Genomic DNA, 21,653 nt, shown 5'->3' with positions numbered 1-21,653 from the left:
AACTCAACATATCAAACCAATCAAACCAATCAAATCTTTCTTTGGTGGGTCTCCAACAATGCTAACTCCATTTTTGTAGCAGGTGCGACAGCAAGTGAGGAAATTATTAATTAAAACTTTTTTTTTCCTAAAGGTTTTCAGCAATCTTCCAAATTAGGACCAAACAACTCAATTAATTGGTCTGAAAAAAGAACAAACATAGCACAATCTGCCAATGGGCAGGTCTTGGGTAACCAGAAAAGCCCAGTTCAGCTGGCCCATGACTAGAAGGGAAAAATCTTGTTGTCTCTGGCTGGTTTTGATTCACAGTTTTCAATGTGGCAGACCATGTCTTTAACCATTACGCTATTTAAACAGCAGGAATGCAACTTTTATCTCAGCCATTACATTTCTCTGAAATAATGTGGACAACAGAACGTTTATTAATGAAACTAAAGTGTAGTCTTGTACAAAGATTACTGTAGATGGCTAGCTAATAGCTATACAGTACCTATAATAAAAACAATGACTCCAATAACTCCATCACTTATTTAGAAATATAAAAGGGTTACGTAATACAATTATTCTTTTAAATATATGAGATTCATCATATAACAGAGTGGATAAATATTGTTGTGTGACAATATTTATTTATTGTTGCGTACCACAAGACCACAGGGCTTGCTGGTAGTCAGCCCACCTCCACATAGTCTCCAAATGCAACTTTTAGCCCAGCCATTCAGTTTTGGCTGAAATAACATGGGCAACAGAATGTTAATTAACAGAACTAAACTGTAGGGGAGAGCGGGGTATGTTGTCAATCAAAACAATAATGCTGGCATAGCAACTGCAACTTCACCCGCCTCATGGCCTTTAACATTGTCAGGTGTTGTGATGTCATTATCTGACTTTCTTTTATAATTTCTTACCATCTTTCTTTCCTTTCCCTCTTTTTTTTCATTCCTTCCTTCCTTTCTTCGTTCCTTCCAAAACACATTTCCTCATTGCAATTGAATATTCATTACAGGCTTATTACGCCCTCCTCCTTGTCTACTACCCTTGTTTCCATAATGCAGTTCATAACAACACACTAAATTGATGACACTGTATGAACTAATGTATGTATGAGATATACTGTCTCATACACTGTCTCATACACTAGGCACAAACACACAGACACACCAGAGCCTGTCTTGTGTAGGCTAGTCCAGGGATATGTCAGCTGCTTTAAATAGAACATATTTGTGTTGGACCTACAAATAACAACAAAACATATTCTGCGATTTGGCTTTACATTTGGCATCATTATAACAGTGATTATAGAAGTGGTTAAATGCAGTAACATTCAAACAGGACATTGTCCATTTACAAAGAGACCTTGGTACGTTAACTGGACAACACCAACTGCATGGGGCACAACAGGACAGTGTTCTGTCGGCCAAAGCTATTGACTGCTCAATCAGAGGAGACACCGGAAATTTGAGAGGCACGATCTGAGGAATTGTTTTAATTGATTGCATTTTCTCTTGGGCAGATCCCTAATTTATGTCTTACAAAGAACAGAAAGGTCCGCAAGTGGTGTGTTCACTGAGATGGGAGTAGAAACTGAAGGGTGAAGGATTGCATACGCGTCAACAATAAATATCATGAGCAGCTGGAGTGGCTCCACTTGAAACTGCTGCTGCTGCTGAGTGGGCAATATATCAACACATTGTTTTATGTTCCATGTCCTAATAAATAGTGGTCCACATTATAATTTATTATCTATGTAAACATTGTTACAAAATGCTAGATCTGATAACCTCTCCTATACTAACAAAGAGGACTGGAAGAGACTTGTGAGACAAATCATAAAAAATACATTAAGGACATACAACTGTAACAGCAACACTATAGTAATAACTTTACAGACAGTTATACTCGTAGGTAGACATGCCAACATCTTACTGAGTGTACTGTATTATATAGACATTTTTTGTATTTAAAAACATTGCTTCAACAGAGAAATGCACGTCATGGTTGCACCTGGCTAGCACAATAACCAATAGTTACTGACATAACTTGTAAAGCTAACTCTGAGCGAGACAGTGAAAGAAAGTTTTCTGAATATTACCAGTCATTATCAGTGATAAAGATCCAGACTGCTAATTCAATGAATGTATATTAAGTTATGGGATCAAGCTTGACAGGCTGCTATGCAAACTGGCACCCTTTGAATTAATGTACTACGCAATAAAGTCATGAAACCTTGTCTATGCCTTACTGTGTTAATACAGGTGCGTTAATTGATCTCAGCACTTGAATATTACTTAATGTCACTTAATTATTTATCCGGTAAATAATTTCTTGACGGAGTGGCCCCTGTACAACAGTATTTGTTTCTGATCTTTATTTACAGACTGGCTGCATTGCTTTCTTTTGCCTCCAAAATGCATTTGCTTGGACATGGCCGGGATTTGTAAGCATATTCTGTTGTGTACTCAATTGGAAAAAGTTGAGCAAAGCTGTTTGAGTATGACAAGGCAGGCCCAGTAAAGGGCCAAGTGTAGTAAAAATATTGTTTTCCCTGTGTTTTGTATTATAAACAGCCGATAAAACTACTGTAAATGTGCACACACATTGTATAGTTTTATAACCTGTTTTAGGTTAGAAACACATTTTAAACAGGACTTTTATCAACACCTTTGCATTGGATGATCAGATGACATCACCAATAATAAACCAATACCAAAGAGAGTTACAAAAATCTGCCAATAACGGCTTTTAAAAGGGAACATTTTACAGTCAAATTCTTCATTTTTACCCAAAAGTTTTCTTAATATAGAAATGTCTGTATTTGGCCTTTAAGTGCCCTGGTCTGCCCCTGTTGCAGCAAAACAGGACTTCTGTTGTCAAGAAGGATGATTTGAAAGCTTGGGGACAGCTGGGAGGAAACTCAAGTAGCGGCTCTGTCTTCTAAATAAAAAAGTAAACAGTTTTCTTATTTATAATATTATAGCATCATGCATTCTATTTCCATTCCAAATGAAAAAAAGACAATGAGGCAAAATATATCAACCAGCTACAACAATAAAAACCAAATGAAGTTGGCAGTGCTATGTGGACCCCAGAAAGACTAGCAGCTGCCTTGGCAACAGCTATTAGGAATCCTGATTAAATACTTCATACAAACCCTAACACTGAACATACGAGCATTGCAATAAATAGATACAAAGTATTTTCATGACCACATATTATTGGTCTCAGTGTTGCAACATAACCCACTGAGAAAATGTTAGTGTACATATCTCCTGCAGAGTAGATATGTAAAACAGAGTAATAGCTCACATGCCATGTTCAACCTCATTGGCTCCTCAGATCCTTAAGACACTTTCAGTGGTAATTTGCCAAGTACATAAGTACCATAACAACACCACACTGTCCCTTCTAGGCTGCTCCTCTGTGTCTGGGGCGGATCTTGTAACACAGCCGGCACCTCTTTATTATCACATTTCCTGGACACTTCAAACAACTTTAAACTTCAATTTAAATCTTAAGAAGAACAGACATACTTGGAGAGCAAATCTTCCCTCAAGTTTACATATTGTGCACAGGCTGATTCGGCCCGATTCTCTAAATACATTTTGTTAGTTCCGCCATTATGACAGAGCCTGTCATAACCTAAGGAGTTACTAATTTGGTTACATAAAGTCTTCCCTGAATGCCTAAAAGCTAACATTTAGTGACTCCATCTCCAAACTGACATAGAGTCCATAATGGAACTGGTTATACAATGGGAAATGTAATAAATGAAGAGTTGAGGACAAGTTTCTAACTTACTAACCCAGAAAAAACGTTGTAAAGGCAGTTGGCAGCTATAACTGTGATCTGACTCACTAAATCATGTGCATTTTATCTATTTTGAATAGAGGAAGTATTTTTTTCCTCAGCCTGTTTCATTCTTTCCTTCCTTTTAGTAATCATGCATCTACTCCAAATAGCTTGGCTTTTCTGCTGGTCTTATTTAAATTACGTTCTGAGGATGAGTAGGATGAACAAATGCACATTTTGATTAGACGATATAAGATTCCAGTATATCTCGGAAAATCAGCTGCTCAGGGTGAATAAGAGGGTGCATTGTCCCATGTTAAAAATGCATCACATGAAAAATGTCACAAAATGCTAAACGGAAACCACACAGGAAAGGTCTAAAAAGAAACCAACAAAAAATCTACCATGACAGGAACATATTTTAATAGATGTTAACAAATTGTTCAGTAAATTGTGCAGTATACACCGATCAGCCATAACATTATGACCACTGACAGGTGAAGTAAATAACACTGATAATCTCGTTATCATGGCATCTGTCAGTGGGTGGGATATATTAGGCAGCAAGTGAACATTCTGTCCTCAAAGTTGATGTGTTAGAAGCAGGAAAAATGGGCAAGCATAAGGATCTGTGCGACTTTGACCAGGGCCAAATTGTGATGGCTAGACGACTGGGTCAGAGCATCTCCAACTGCAGCCCTTGTGTGGTGTTCCTGGTCTACAGTAGTCAGTACCTACCAAAAGTGGTCCAACAAAGGAAAAGCAATGAACCGGTGACAGAATCATGTGCAGCCAAGGCTCATTGATGCACGTGGGGAATGAAGGCTGGCCCATGTGGTCCGATCCAACAGACAAGCTACTGTAGGTGAAACTGCTGAAAAATGTAATGCTGGTACTCATAGAAGTTTGTTGCGTTTGGGGCTGCATAGCTGCAGACCAGTCAGGGTGCCCATACTGACCCCTGTCCACTGCCAAAAGCGACTACAATAGGCATGTGAGCATCAGAACTAGACCACGGAGCAATGGAAGAAGGTGGCCTGGTCTGATGAATGACGTTTTCTTTTACATCACGTGGATGGCTGGGTGTGTCGCTTACCTGGAGAACACATGGCAACAGGATGCACTGTGGGAAGGAGGCAAGCTGGCGGAGGCAGTGAGATGCTTTGGGCAATGTTCTGCAGGGAAACCTTGGATCCTGCCATTATGTGGATGTTACTTTGACACGTACCACCTACCTAGCACTGTTGCAGACCATGTGCACCCTTTCATGGCAACGGTATTCCCTGATGACACTGGCCTCTTTCAGCAGGATAATGCGCCCTACCACAAAGCATAAATTGCTCAGGAATGGTTTGAGGAACAAAACGAGTTCAAGGTGTTGACTTGGCCTCCAAATTCCCCAGATTTCAATCCAATTGAGCATCTGTGGGATGTGCTGGACTAACAGGTCCGATCCATGGAGCCCAAAGCTTGCAACTTACAGGACTTAAAGGATCTGCTTGGTGCCGACAACATAGCACACCAGATGTCTAGTGGAGTCCATGCCTCGACGGGTCAGGGATGTTGGCAGCAAAAGGGGGACCTACATAATATTAGGCAGGTGGTCACAATGTTATGGCTGATCGGTGTATATACAAAAAAGAACACTGCACCTTTTTCTACCATTTCCAAAAAAGTTGAAAAGGAAACTTCTGAGTGAGGAACAGAAGCGTTCAATTTGCAGAGCTCTCTTAATTTTAACCTTCTGTTCCTCACTCAAAACCTCCCTTTTCGACTTTTTTGGAAAGGAAAGAAATTGGTGCAGTCGTCTCACAATTTTTTCCGGAGCTGTATATACAGCAGGGAGAACAAGTATTTGATACACTGCCGATTTTGCAGGGTTTCCCACTTACAAAGCATGTAGAAGTCTGTAATTTTTATCATAGTTACTCTTCAACTGTGAGTGACGGAATCTAAAACAAAAATCCAGAAAATCACATTGTATGATATTTAAGGAATTAATTAGCATTTTATTGCATGACATAAGTATTTGATACATCAGAAAAGCAAAACTTAATATTTGGTACAGAAACCTTTGTTTGCAATTACAGAGATCATATGTTTCCTGTAGTTCTTGACCAGGTTTGCACACACTGCAACAGGGTTTTTGGCCCACTCCTCCATACAGACCTTCTCCAGATCCTTCAGGTTTCGGGGCTGTGGCTGGGCAATACGGACTTTCAGCTCCCTCCAAAGATTTTCTATTGGGTTCAGGTCTGGAGACTGGCTAGGCCACTCCAGGACCTTGAGATGCTTCTTACGGAGCCACTCCTTAGTTGCCCTGGCTGTGTGTTTCGGGTCGTTATCATGCTGGAAGACCCAGCCTCGACCCATCTTCAATGCTCTTACTGAGGGAAGGAGGTTGTTGGCCAAGATCTCGCGATACATGGCCCCATCCATCCTCCCCACAATACGGTGCAGTCGTCCCGTCCCCTTTGCAGAAAAGCATCCCCAAAGAATGATGTTTCCACCTCCATGCTTCACGGTTGGGATGGTGTTCTTGGGGTTGTACTCATTCTTCTTCTTCCTCCAAACACGGCGAGTGGAGTTTAGACCAAAAAGCTCTATTTTTGTCTCATCAGACCACATGACCTTCTCCCATTCCTCCTCAGATGGTCATTGGCAAACTTCAGATGGGCCTGAACATGCGCTGGCTTGAGCAGGGGGACATTGGGTGCACTGCAGGATTTTAATCTATGATAAAAATTACAGACCTCTACATGCTTTGTAAGTAGGAAAACCTGCAAAATCGGCAGTGTATCAAATACTTGTTCTCCCCACTGTATATCTAAAAACAATACAGTATTCTGGATAAATGTCATTATTTATATCATGAACCCTGTCCTCTCTCTCTTTCCTCTCTTTCTCCCTCTCTCATCAACCCCTTCAGACGTACTTGAACATAGAGTTAGGTTCCACGGGTTCCTGGATCAATGACATGGTAAAATAATGAATTCCCTGAAACACACAGAACGTCCACCCCGCCAGTCCTTGGAATATGACCCTATGAGCCTCACGAAGAGTAAAGACACACACAAAACTGAGTGGTTTAGTCTAATTCTATCCTCTGTCATCACCACAATCATTGCCCTGTCACTGCATGTATGCTAGTCAAGTAACCATGCGATGAGCTGCCAAGCATTCCTTTGCTTTAGCCTGCACAACCTGTTTCAAAAATATGTTGAATATGTTTTAATCAAAGCAGTGCAAATGTTTGCTCAGAAATATATATACAGTGAAGTACATACAGCGCCTCAAGACATACCACAACCCTTATTCTGTTAGTCAGTGCAGTGCCTGAGTTTCACGCATTTACATTTAAATTAGGATACTTTTCTGCTTATCTAAGCAACACACTCCACACTTTTAATGGGTTTTTTAATTATTTTATTTAAATGATTTATACAGTGCAGTGCAAAAGCCTTAGCCACCTGGAAGTTGAACTAAAGTCATTCGGAAAAAGTGTTTATTTTTATTATATATATATAATTTTCTTTACAAATAAACACTAACTACCAAATAAATGGTTTTAATTAAATTTTAGGTGCCTAATATCACGTCCTTGAGTGGCAGGCCTGCCGTGCCAGTGTGATCCAACGCCCTTTCTCCCTCAGTTAGAGCACACACCTGTTTATTTCCCTCACCTGTGCTCCTGACACACACCTGTTTATTTCCCTCACCTGTGCTCCTGATACACACCTGTTTATTTCCCTCACCTGTGCTCCTGACACACACCTGTTTATTTCCCTCACCTGTGCTCCTGACACACACCTGTTTATTTCCCTCACCTGTGCTCCTGACACACACCTGTTTATTTCCCTCACCTGTGCTCCTGACACACACCTGTTTATTTCCCTCACCTGTGCTCCTGACACACACCTGTTTATTTCCCTCACCTGTGCTCCTGACACACACCTGTTTATTTCCCTCACCTGTGCTCCTGACACACACCTGTTTATTTCCCTCACCTGTGCTCCTGACACACACCTGTTTATTTCCCTCACCTGTGCTCCTGACACACACCTGTTTATTTCCCTCACCTGTGCTCCTGACACACACCTGTTTATTTCCCTCACCTGTGCTCCTGACACACACCTGTTTATTTCCCTCACCTGTGCTCCTGACACACACCTGTTTATTTCCCTCACCTGTGCTCCTGACACACACCTGTTTATTTCCCTCACCTGTGCTCCTGACACACACCTGTTTATTTCCCTCACCTGTGCTCCTGATCCATGTCCCTATTTAAGCTCCTTCTTTCCTAGTGTGTCTTGTCGGTCATTGTTTTTGGATTCCTTTGTAATGTTGTTCCATTCTGCCTTGTTTTAGTGTTGTTACATCTTAGTTATTTGTATTAAAAGTCCTTTGTTCACTCTGCGCCTTTGTCCTGCAAGTATCCAATCCCTTAGTTAATATTTCGTGGAAGCAAAGTCCCTGCTAAATTTACATACCCACATTGGCAATATTTGACCACTTTACAAAACTGTTCAATATCCATTGAATGCGTCAATTATGATGTCATGCCACTCTTTTTTAAGGTATCTTTTTTTGACATTTTATGCTTCGGACAGGAAAGTGGTGAAAGATAGGGGGCATTTTTCTGAAAGAGCTGCAGGTCAGATTCCAACCCATGTTTCAGCTGTACATGCACAGGAGGCAGTGGCCTGGACCACTGAATGACCCTCGGCCACAAAATCTTTGATTGTATGTTGCTTTGGCAGATCGCTTCAAGTCACTGACACGCAGAAAGGTGAACTTCAGTCCCAGTTGTAGCTTCCTTGCAGAGGGCATCAGGTTTTCCACAAGGATCTTCCTCTAGATTGCTCCATTAAGCATAACATTACATTATGCTGCCACCACCATGCTTGACAAAGGGGATGGTGTTATTTGGGTGATGTGCTTTCTTGTGTTTGTGATATATTTATTGGTATTAACTTGTATTTAAGCCAAAAGATTTGCCAGAGTAAAGGTTTTGCAATATGGCCACAGAATGTCCAGTCTGTTTTTTTTGTCAAGGTGTCTAAATTACATTGGCCTCTTCGTAGGACCTCAGATTACTCTCCCAGTTTGGATGGACAGCCTGATCAAGGCAGCTTCCACTTATTAATAATTGTTTCAATATTTAATAAGAAAAAAAAAACATCTCAGAAAAATAATAAGAAAAAATTAACTGTCAATGTTGGTTGCATAAGTGTCCACACAAATAATAATAATAAACTGTGCACAGATCCAGTATGCTGTGTAGATACTAAGTGGGAATTTGTTTTATACATTTAAATGAAGGCGCAAATTGATACATTTAAGGGGTGTAAACTTTCCATAAGCACTGTGTACTTTTCTTATTGATAGGAGGATCTACGCCATATTGGCATTATATTAAAAATAGGCATTAGGATGACATCTTCCATTCCTCATTAGGATGACATCTTCCATTCCTCATTAGGATGACATCTTCCATTCCTCATTAGGATGACATCTTCCATTCCTCATTAGGAAGACATCTTCCATTCCTCATTATTTTAGAAGCATTTAGGATTTTTTTCTCCAATTGACATAATTTAGGACCTCATGTTTTATGCTTTTCTTTATTAAATTATCAACAAAAAAATAGATTTATAAAAGTTTAAAGAAAAGTTACATTGGTTTTAAAGAACCTAAAAACATGATTGGCTTAATAATGAGAAAGTTAGTAAAAACAATAGCAAGATATTCAACTATTCAGTTGAGCAAAATTGTGTCTATTATAAAATAAATTATGCATGAAAGTGTAGTGTATCTCTTCTGCCAGAAGCCAAATCTTACCAGATATAATGGCAATCAAAAGAATTAAGCTAAGCTGCTGCTGTTTCATTTCTGCTCATAGTTGCAGGGCATGTGCCATCCAGGCTGCAATTACCCTAGAATCTGGGTGGGTGGTTCCTCTAAGAACGTCCGCTCACTTAACCCTTAGTCTGGTTAGTCTCACGTAATACCATTTGTTCCAGTGTTTTAGCATAATTTGGAAGAGACAATATTACCAAGATACACATGATGTTGAATGGGCAACGCTACTACCATACAGTTTGACAGTTGTAAGTATCAGTATGTAAACCCTCTGCTGACACAAAGTGGTCACTTGGAAACAACCCGTTTCACAGCAGACAAAATCCCACCTCTGATACTAAAGGAACCGATTGAACATCTCATAAATTGAGACCCTATGCCCAAACATTCCGTCGCTAATAAATGTTTGTCAAATGCTGTCCTGCAATGACATTCCAATGAAGGTCCTTTCACACCATCATTCCTAAGGGGATGCCTAGTAAACACCATAACACAAATCATCTTGTCAGTAGTAAGAAGAGCGCGAGTGAAGGAGGACAAAAACAGCCAGAGACTCTTTTCATCATAGACATTTTGAAACATGAATATGTATATGCATATGGACATCCTTTATGCCTATCTGTCATTGTGCCAGGGTTGCCATTACATACTCATCTGGGACTCCATTTAATTAGGAAGGGCACATGTGAATGTATGGGATGAGAGCTGCTGGTGGCAGGAGGTTGGCATGGTGCCAAAAAAGCATCATGTGTTCCACCAATTGGCTTTCCCCTTCACCTGTCTACATAGGCCCTGTACCGAAAGTCAGTCTGTCAAGGGATTCACAGAGAGACAGCTAATGTTGAAGAATCAGAATTGCGTGGTTAGCTTCATTCCAGGTTTTGAAGAACTCTTCGCTCTGGGTTCATGATCTTGACCATCCTAAAGTAGCCTACCCTTTCTGAGTAAGGCTTAACATTGCGCAAAAACTGCTGGTTTCCTCATGTTTATTTGAAAAACTGCCTCCGGAGAGCAGAACTGAGGAAAACCACAGTCCAGGCTATATTCAGATATAAAATATGCATGTCTCTGTGCTGACGTTCAGTCCTGCAACAAGCTCTGCGCCAAAAAGCATTTGAATTTCCACACAGAAACTCATTCTTTCAGGTAGAGAGAATTTTGCACTTTGAGCCAAGTAAGGTCTGGTAAAGACTCAAAAGCCAAATACTGCTCTAACCTTTGTGTTATGTAGAATTTCTGAGAAAGTCTGAAATAAATATGCAGTTCATGTTGAAAGTGAATCATTGGTTGAGCTGCATCCTAAAATCCCTCCCAACACAGATTAGGTTCAAAGCATGACGGTGGCCCTATAGCTGACAAGTGGCTGGAAAGCCCATGGATGATGGAAGTTTGCCAACATAGGAGCAGGGAGGCATTGCCAACAGGGACTTCCTGGCCTTATCGTACCCTAGTGACCTATACAAGCAGCTTGGACAAAGCAACGCTTGTGGAGGTCGTCAGGTGAGTGAGTGTGCCCTGATATGCCTTGAACCACGTGACTTCGGGGTTGACGAGAAGTGTGGAAAAAAACAGAATGGCTTCATACGGACACCTAGAAGCTTGCCATAATCTTCAACACCCCTGATTTGGTTGATAAATTGGAATATATTTTTTTTACTTATATAAAAATAACCCCAAGAACGAAGGAGTTGGCAAAGACACATTCCTCGAGACAATGACATGGTCTTAGGGTATGTTCAGTAAGAGCATTCAAAGGAGGTCGGCAGTTGCATTGTTCTATGTTGTAACATAATCATATAGTATCTATTACAATAGAGTCCAGATGAAAGTAGAACATCTATCTCTTGACACACTGCCTTGGTCGAATGCCACGAATCCTGAAATGTGTCCCTTGAGCATCAAGGACAATGGGTGAAGCTAAATGTGCGTGTAAAAGACAAGCCAAGCTATCATTTGAACAAGGATGTAATCCCAGTGTGGCTAAAGGACAGGGGGGTTCTGGTATTCCCCACCAAGTACTTTAATGGAATGTTAATTCACTGTACACAAATTCAATACACTAAGGATTGGATTAGCATTTTAAGCACGGCCTTAAACTAAAGAAATGGTATGGTATTATTTTTGTATGTTTTTATATGACATGCATTAGTGTTTGTTGCTTGTCAAATAAAGCAGCACTAGTGGAATGTGGACCTGTCAGCACAATATGAACTGTTAGAAAATGATTGACAGTTCACTAAGTCAAGGGAAGATAGAACACATTTATAGGATTCAAGTTACAGATGAAAACTATTTGGCCAAAAAACACTATGGAAAGTTACGCAGTCAAATCTGAAAGTGGTTGGGAAACGGAAAATTAAGTAAATTGCATATAGCTACTAGGCAGTTTTTTCCAAGCCACTGTGCATCAATTCTTATTGTTGCTTGCTCTTTGGGGTTTTCGGCTGGGTATCTGTAAAAGCATTTTGTTACAACTGCTGATGTGAAAAGGGCTTTATAAAACACATTTGATTCAATGATCGACTGATATATAGTACTTACACTACCGCCACAGATTTAAAACAATTAGTGATGAATACAAACCTTAAGTTCTGCGCTTAAGGGTTTTTATAGAAAGTCACGCTGAACTTGAAACGCATAACAACCCTTTGCCCTGATCCCTCCAACTACTGGGAAATTATGTTTGGTTGTCCGAATGAGGGAAATGCTGTAAAGGGAGAATACCTTATGTATTTTGAAAGGTTAAATTTGTATGTCAATTGAATTGTCCTAATTTAAATGGGCAGATGAACTTCTTCATTTACATTTACTTACCGTAGTGATTGCATATACACTGATGACCCAGAATATTATGACTACTCACAGGGGAAGCGAAATATCAATCAAATTTATTTATAAAGCCCTTTTTACAATAGCAGTTGTCACAAAGTGCTTTTACAGAAACACCGAAATAACGTTGATAATCTCCTAACAAGGGCATGTCAAGGTCTGGTTAGATAAGATGGTAAGCGATCAGTTATAATAGTCAACGTGTTGGATGCAGGAGAAATGGGCAGGGGTGAAGACCTGAGCAACTTTGACAAAGGCCAAATAGTTATGGCCAGACGACTTGGTCAGAGCATCTCTGAAACGACAAGGCTTGTGGGGGGATCCTAGTCAGCAGTGATGAGTACTTACCGACAGTGGTGCGAGGAGGGACAAACTAGAAACCAGCAGAAAAATAAATGGCGCAAATGTGCCCCTGCCTGGTGCATCAGCATCACACCAATGCCCCAAAGAAGGCCAGCAGCTTCCAGAACCTTCTGGAGGCAACCAGCAGGGCCAGCCACGCCCCTGCACAGCAGCCTCCCATTAGCACCTTATCAACAGAGGTATTTAAGCGCTCCCAAGGAACAGCTCGGAGCAGAAATGAAAGAGAAGTTGACTGGAAAGAAGTAGAACGTGCAGAGGAAGAAGCTCAAGCACCTGGAGGAGGAAGCAGCATTTACAGAGGGAAGGAAGAGAATAACCCCAAGCCATGCTGCCTTCACCACTGCCTGGCTCCAGCAACTCAGGAGCCAAAGAATAAGAACAGCCTTCAGAAAATCGGTGGAAAGGCCACCGAAGCTACGAACGCCAGCACTCATCCCTCCCCAAACCGCCGCGAAGGGGCCGTCCCAGAGATGACACCGGCTCCCCAGAAAAGCGGTTGGTCCTTTGGTTTTGATTTCACCGTCCCCTGCTTACCTATCACTTCTATTTGCTTTAATACGACTCCCTACAGGACCGTGAACACCTACATGTGTTTGTTCCTGGTCACTCCCATATAACACTATGTATAACATAAGCCCAGGGGAGTCAGTTCTGGCCTGAAATTGGCCTGAAAGCAAGCCCTATCTTTAGTCACCAGTGAGCATGTTGTTAATATAAAAAAATATGAAGGGGCTGAAATTTTAACTGAAAATCTATCCAAGGTGTTTGGAAAGATGCTCTATACCCAGGCCAAGACAACCAGTAAGTGCCATTGTCTCCTACCAAATAGATTGGGAGAGAGTACTTGGGACAGTTCCACCACAAACAGTTCCTTCACAACCAGAACAAACTGTCTAGCATTAATGCAAGGACAAATATACAGACTTCGTAATAATCAAATGTGATTTTCAACTGTCATTTATTGTAAGACAGAACCTGTTTATTATCTTTGTCTGAAATATGCATTCTGTGCGAATCAAATCATGTAAAGAAAATCATATCAACAACTCATGTCTACATTACCCACACTACCACCTTATCTTTCCCTATAATCCACTGCTATTGGTATTTATATCTTAGTCAATACTATTTACTACAGCAACAGAAATTCATAGCAGCCTCAAGCTCAATCATCCACCAGGGAAACTAGCCAAACAGAGAAGGGGGGTAGAGAGCAGGCACAAGGGGAAGGAGGGGTGTTGGATGGGGGTATGAAAGAGGTTTGGGAGGATACTTTTGGCCAAGGAGGCTATGGGGGTAGGTAGGATTGTAGGGGGGGAACCATTGCGGTGTATGATGTCTGTGTAACCTGAGCAGCGTAGCACCCCCCCACCACCACCCCACTACCCAATCCCACTCCCTATCCCCACTCCTCCAAAATATGCCTGCTTGTCAACTGGGTGCCAGGTGTTTGCAGCTGCCGGTGGTTGAACTGTGTTTGTGGAGGGAGCGATACGTTTGGGGCAAAGAAAGAAGAATGGGGGCTGTTTTAGCAAAGACAACATCTGAGAGGATCTGAGTCTCTTTGGAATCATTGGGATCTCTGCCAGGGCCCGGATCCTGGCTGAAGACAGTGCCATGTGTCCCACAGATGGGCTCACAATATGAGGGGACACTCTACAGACAAGATGGCTAATATTGCCCAAAGAGAGCCCAGGCACAAGCTTTAAAATCAACGGTGCAACTCACGATGTATATTATAATTATACGGTGCACATTTAAATGTGTTAATAAACCATTAATACCAATGTATTTTACACACAAGCGGCATGAGGCATAATAAAACCACAAGCAAGAACGGTCACAATATGGCCAACTAACATGTCCAACAAGGTGTGAAAGTTCAAAGCAATTTCACCCTGCTGCATTTCATCTAAATAAGAAAATCAGTGTCTTTGCAAGAACTGTATGAATTATGTGGTTATTAACATGGTGCATGATTTGCCCTGAAAGACTGAGTGCACTGGCATCTGGCCATGATAAATACTTCACCCCCTGGATGTGCTTGGATGATTGTAATTCACTCTCACAGCCAATTACCATAGTGGGTTTCTCCGGCTGACTTTGATAAACAACCAGTATTTTACAGAAGTCACTAGCTTCTCCAAGGCTAAAACTCCCAGCCTAACACATTCCATTCTAATGAAAGAGGTGCCCTGAATAAAACAGATAACACTCAAAAGGAGCTTTTTTTTCTTGCTATCCGGCACAAATGCAATACGTCAGTGCTAAGGAAATTCCCTCCAAGACGGCAGGGATAAATCTAACCACTTCATACAGAGCAGCTGTTCAATATGAAATCCTACACTAAGATCAATAATCCACAGTCTGGAGATACTGTACAGTATGTATGGGCGGATGCCTCCTCCTGCCCTGCCTGCTGAATGCCTCTTTGAGACTGTCTGTCCCTGGTTTATGTCTTTATAGCGTGGCAAAAACATCCAAACCAAATCTAAAGTTACGTGTATGTAACTACCACCATTCAAATTGATGGGCTTACCAGGAAAGTAGCATGCTCCTGAAGTGCAAGTGCTTGATTAAAGAAGGTTAACATACACAAACAAACCAAGACACTCTAGTCTTCAGATCAGCCCAAGGCCTCTAAACCCCCTGTCTACAGGTCTCGATTCGTGCATCTGGAATTAGGACAAATCCCTTCCCTAATCAAAAGCCTGGGTGGACAAACCCGGGGCCCTTAGCAGCCCCAACTCATTGTTTTGGTCCACCCTTCAGCAGGCAACTTCAAATGGTACAGGGGGGTGGACCGCTTCGGCACTTCCCTCAGTCCCCACGGTCTTGTCTCACCTCATCATTGCTCAGGGGGCTTAGCACAGCAAGGTACAGGGCCTAACTCCATGGCTCCTTGGCCTTGTTCAATGAGCCTCCAGAATGATGTGCCACAGCTCTCTCAGCTCCTGAATGCAGATGTCATGGCTGTACATTCACAGGTCAATCAGAATAAAAGATCCAAAAGGATCCCAATGAATGAATGGTTCAGTGAAGCCGGAACCCCAGCACCAAGCAAAAAAGTAATTGGAAACTCCAGTACTTGGATGGAAACCTCCGCTGAGGCTGATTGTTTATCATTCACCGAATAAAGGGTTTGTAAATAGAATATCAATTCAACCGTTCCCCCCCCCCCAGTCATTTACATCCTTTTAATTATTATTTGCATCGCAATCTCGGTCCTGTTGAACACAAAGAGTCTGTTTCAATATGTGTCTACCAAGGCTAGCGGTCACTCAGGCTAATTCCATAACATAGTGTGGACGAGGCCCACAGCTACACACCTCCCAGCTGCCTCTGGACTGTCAACCGGCAAATCCACCACATTTCCACAGCTGTCCACTTCTGTAACGGCGGAGATGAAAAGCCAACGGAAGTTAAGATAGGTATGGGTACTTTGTGTTCCCATTTCAGAAAATTTTTGTTTTTCACAGTGAGCAATAGCTTTGATACAATGATTATGTTAAGCTTTGCTGGGAGCCAGAGAGTTTACTTTAGGATTAAGCATGTTTATCTACTACACCTTACAGAATGAATTACCCACTTACTGCCCCCTGTTGGATGTCAATGAAATTACATAATTGGTGTTTGAAATAATGATTAACATTCACTTGCACTATCCTCTAATGAGGATGATGAGATCTACTCCAGAAAGTGACAGGTCAATATCTCAGCCAGGGGCTCTGGATAATGGTATCATATCTTATCTAGATGTACATGTCAAAGAACCACTAGCATCTGTGTAATGTCATGCCATTAATGTTTACATTTGTAAAGAATAGTGTGTTATCTGAGGAGAAGTTTACATTAATTTCAGGAAGGGCAGAAGGCTTCTTCAGCAAAAAGAATGACTGCCAAAACATGAGAGAGAAAAATGCTCCCTCGTCTCCCCTTTATAGAACAGGAAATAATTGATGATATGAAGAAAACCAAAACATCTTCAACTACTAAAGATCCATTAAAATTATGTCCATTGAATATCCTTCTGTCGTTTTAAAAGCTTCCTTCCAAATATCTACTTTAATTTAATATTTTAGGTCATCAGAGTACACGAAAACATACTTGAACTGTCATAAATCTGAACTTTCAGGAGAAGCAGAGCTCCATTGTTGATTAACCTAGCAGTATGAAAAGGTTAGTCTCTGAGAGGGAAAAGCATCCCATTGTGCTTCGATCAGCAGAGGTCAGGGTCTGCTCCATCAAGCAGAATGTGGGCTGTTAACAGATTAGGCCTCAGAGGTTCATAGGCCTCCAGAGGCTCGTACTGTACGAGGGGTCCCGTAATATATTTCCATACTCCAATTGTGGCTTAGATTGAAGTCGATTATTTACATAATGTAAATAAGTACTGGATTTTTTTGGAGGAATTGGGCCTTGGTACAGACAGAAAACAACACTACAAATAACAGGAGTTTAAGATTATATAGCTGATAGTCCAGAAGAGCACTGTAACTGTTAGTCTAGTCCAGAAGAGCACTGTAACTGTTAGTCTAGTCCAGAAGAGCACTGTAACTGTTAGTCTAGTCCAGAAGAGCACTGTAACTGTTAGTCTAGTCCAGAAGAGCACTGTAACTGTTAGTCTAGTCCAGAAGAGCACTGTAACTGTTAGTCTAGTCCAGAAGAGCACTGTAACTGTTAGTCTAGTCCAGAGGTGCCTGTAACTGTTAGTCTAGTCCAGAAGAGCACTGTAACTGTTAGTCTAGTCCAGAGGTGCCTGTAACTGTTAGTCTAGTCCAGAGGTGCCTGTAAATGTTAGTCTAGTCCAGAGGTGCCTGTAACTGTTAGTCTAGTCCAGAGGTGCCTGTAAATGTTAGTCTAGTCCAGAGGTGCCTGTAACTGTTAGTCTAGTCCAGAGGTGCCTGTAAACTGTTAGCCTATTCCAGAGGTGCCCTAATGCTTTTTAGCCATAGTAAAAGGCACAAACACACTATGCACACTCACTATCAATTCAACAGGAAATCTGCTTACACTGAATTAACACTCTCAGTAGGCCCATACTGTTAAATACGGAAGTGATGTTATCTACTATTAAAAATGTAAGATACTAGCACCTTCATAATCCCTAAATGAGGAGCGCCATATTACTGACCACATTCATTGTGTAGAGGCTAGAGGGGCAGAGGTCTCTATCTCTAGTCAATAATCCCAAAACAGACAGCTTTACGCCGTCTCCCAGGGGGGTGAGGTGGAGCTGACTATTAAGTTGAGGTGACCCAATTAAGACAAGGTTAAAAGAGTAAAAAACAGGGATTGTAGACAAAACGAGGGATAAGGCCATGGCAGAGTGAGTGTTGTCCTGTTGTGGAGTGAGGAGGCGGGGGAGGCCACACCGTATCAGACCCAGATAAATGAACAAGGAGTGTCTGTAGGCCTATAAGAGGAGGATTTATTCAGTGGGGAGGACAGGTTGTATTGGGGCACAGTCTGATCACAAAAAGGCACTCAAGCACCACCTATCTTCGCTCATAGCGTGCACACACTTGCACGGAGGCACGCATACAAACATAATCATGCGCAGGTACACAGAATGTCCTAGACTTACACATGTAAAATATTTTTACAAAGTTTCAGCTGTCTAGTGACCCAACCTACACATTGTTAGTAACAACTCTGGGATAAAAAGAATAGAGCAAAAATCTCACTAATACTAACTTGTTTGTTTATGTGTGATTTTATTAGCATAAGTTCTTGTCCTTGAGTTTCTGTTTTGCTTTTATCAAAGCAGACAGTGCACACTGTATATTTATTTATTTATATGGAGGTGCGCGGTGCGGTAGATGAATACACGTAATTGAAAGCTTTGGCAAAACGGATCTTAAACAATTTCGTTGGAGAGGGTGTCTTCAGCCGCCCCACACGTGATAGTACAGGTAAACTAAGGCGTAGATCATGCAAAAACCACATGGTTTATACACAGAATTCGAGATTGAACGCGAGTATGGATATTTTTTTGTTAACGCCTATGTGATTTCAAAGTCACAATAAGGTGCTAAATTAGCAACTGCAATTTAAAAAAAGAACAGCCGGGCGACTTCAATTCATTTAAATGTTAAGATAACTCAGTGTATTGCGTATGTCAAGGTTTTTACTAGTTTGGTAATAGAGACGCATTTTCAAATTCAACTGCCAATGATTCGCAAACATAGTCAAATATACGTGCTATAAATGTACCTGCATTCAGGAAAAATCAAATGACAAACATAGTATGCGAATTTTAGACTGCAGCATCCTTCATTAAAATCGAAGTAGCCTTCGTGTCCAAGTGCATCCCATTCAAACTCTAGTCCACGAGAAAAAGTTTACAAACATCTAAAACACTACAAAATCACTACGTTTGTTTTACTTACCATTAAAACTGAGAGAATCAATAATAAGAAACACCAAGACGAACAAGTTCTTTGGGAAAGCCATGCCGATTTGTCAGTCTTAACACCGTCCTCAGAATGAAACGTAGGAATGATCCGCGCGCACAAGAAGAGAGCGAGGCACTGGTTGTCTTCACCGCGAGGAAGGGGGCGGGAGGAGAGAGGGAGTCGAGTTGCAGAAAAAGGGAAAAAGGTCTGTCGTCTACTCTATTGTCTGGAGAACATTTTGGATTTCCAAATTCCTTCCCCCTTCATTATATAACCTAACAATGGGCTTTGAAAACATTTGATGAAAAAACGATTTAATTAAGGTTGCACTTTAAAGCTAACCCATTTTTATACGGAAATAGCACTTTGGGTGAATTCTGTTCCATTGAAATAGTAATCTGTTAACGTTGTTTTTTCTATAGGTAAAGCCATAGGCCTATTGTGAATGTGAAGAATGTTGGAAGCGATGCAATGTCAACCAATTGATCTTTGTAAACACAGTGGTGGCCCCAACTTTCAACCCTAGGTAAGAGGCTTCTCCAGGGCGTATCAGCTTGCAGGTCGTTTACAACTTCTGTTGTTTTTCACCACCCAACAGTCACCTCCACTGACAGCTGCAGCAGAGAGGGGATACAGAGTGAGGCTGTCACTCCAGCTGTCCGAAAGGGTCAGGTCCCTCTCCATACATCACTAGTAGCTGAGCCTGGGACTCAGTGCAGGCATGTATAGGGTTACAAATAAGGGGGGAAAAACACCTATAGTGCAGAAATGAAGAACATCCTTTATTCAGTGGTGGTTGTATAATATAATAATGAACAATAGATTTATAAAGACACTACCTTCATGTTTTTTCCTTCTATGCTATGCGGGGAATTTGGTTCATCCAGACGTTTTCTTTTTGGTGTATTAAAGCATTTAATGTGGTGTATGGTGATATGTTATGGCTCTAGATATGGTCCTAGAGGTACCATACGGTTGATGTGGTGGAGGTTAACACATTCTATATGTATCACACGGCATGACTGTGTTTGTTCACCTGTGGGTTAGGGTTCCGCTGACACACATCTATGTACACAGGAGCAACACCCCTTCCACCCCTGCCAAGTGGACCTAATCTGGTCCAGTGGATTTGGAAAGAGGGCCTAAGAGCAGCAAGTTACACTGTCCCCGGAGGTTGAGGTGCAGAAAAGTCTGTTCTGTAGAGCAGAAAAGGCAAATTGGAAGCGAATGAGAAAAAAAACCCTTTGAAGTGCACCCAGATACTGGACCCACCTCTAAAATCCCTTCTTTGCACCGTGATAGAGAGAAGAAGCAGTCTTCACTCTATCACATACTGACAGTTCATTTTCTCCATCTCAAATCGATTGTACCTCTAACCCCTCTGTTTCCATCCCCTCTCTCTCTTCCTCTCTCTTGTATCTGAGTTTCCCATCTGTCTCTCACACTGTTGTGTCGGCTAAGAGCAAACAGAGGGCTCGGGTACATATAGGGGGCGACAGCCAGGATTTAATGGTCAAACACCATTAACACACACATAGATGACTTCACCAGGATGCAAGTGCCAGTTCAGATGAACACAGTCTCGTTAGGTTCTCAAGTTAACTTTTCTAGAACGACCGTTGGCTTGAAAGACAAGTAGGATTTTTCTTAGGCTTAACAACAAGTGTCTCGTGAACCTGTCAGTATCACTGCAACAAAGCAAGTTGTCACAGGTAGAGTTTTAAAATATCTCACCGCAGTTTTTAGGCTTTTATGTCCCTTGGACATATTTTTGCAAATACCAAAATAATCGGCAGTATGGTTAATCATCACATTCACAAAGCGCACAATATCTCTATTCCTCACCAAAGTGTCATACGATTCTTCATGTTCTTTGAGATTTCTGGGGTGAGGTCAGCTCCAGAGGATTTGGAGGACATGACAGTGAGACAGATGAGGATCAGGAAGAGCCCTGAGGTGTGACTGGTTTCCATGGCTGCCGTTCCCTATAATCAAGATCACACAGAACACCGTGGGTTTTTTTCCATCTCCTTGCTTTGATTTCGGTTTGCAGTCACAATTTGCATGGAAATCCCAAGTTAAGCTATCTGTTTCATGCACCCAAAACAGCCATGACAAAAATGTAATAGAAGAGTTCTGCCAAAACCTGCAATCGGTACAGGGATCTTCTATTCTACAATGTTTAGTTCTGGGAGTTGGTGTCTGCCAGCTTGAACCCCCAATTGTATGGGTTTACTAATCGTAACGCCTCAGCATCAGGAATGTGTATTCTTCTCCTGACAAAGACCACCTCCATGACCACAGGCAACTGCAGGCCCCACCTGAATAGTCACTGTATACCATAACTGGAGGCGTTCTGGGTCCAGGAAAAGCTGGTGTGATGATATCTATGACTGTGTAAGAGAACCGTAC

General features: G+C 41.5%; 1 protein-coding gene across 3 annotated transcripts in view; it reads right to left on the bottom strand.

The window, feature by feature from the left end:
* Positions 1-19,380, bottom strand: part of mcama (melanoma cell adhesion molecule a) — a 47,053-nt gene extending 27,673 nt beyond the window's left edge. For 2 of the 3 annotated variants that reach the window (XM_010870881.4, XM_010870883.4), the window contains exon 1: positions 19,236-19,379. In XM_010870881.4, coding sequence (XP_010869183.2) covers positions 19,236-19,299 — 64 coding nt within the window. In that variant the 5' untranslated portion in view covers positions 19,300-19,379. Of the gene's footprint in view, positions 1-19,235 lie in introns of all 3 variants that reach the window. The other variant, XM_010870882.4, reaches the window with a different exon arrangement.
* Positions 19,381-21,653: the final 2,273 nt, after the last annotated feature.

The sequence above is a fragment of the Esox lucius genome, chromosome 7 (assembly GCF_011004845.1).
Source record: "Esox lucius isolate fEsoLuc1 chromosome 7, fEsoLuc1.pri, whole genome shotgun sequence".
In the NCBI taxonomy this organism is placed as follows: domain Eukaryota; kingdom Metazoa; phylum Chordata; class Actinopteri; order Esociformes; family Esocidae; genus Esox; species Esox lucius.
Note: the sequence above shows the minus strand (reverse complement) of the source record. Positions and strands in the feature narration are given on the sequence as shown.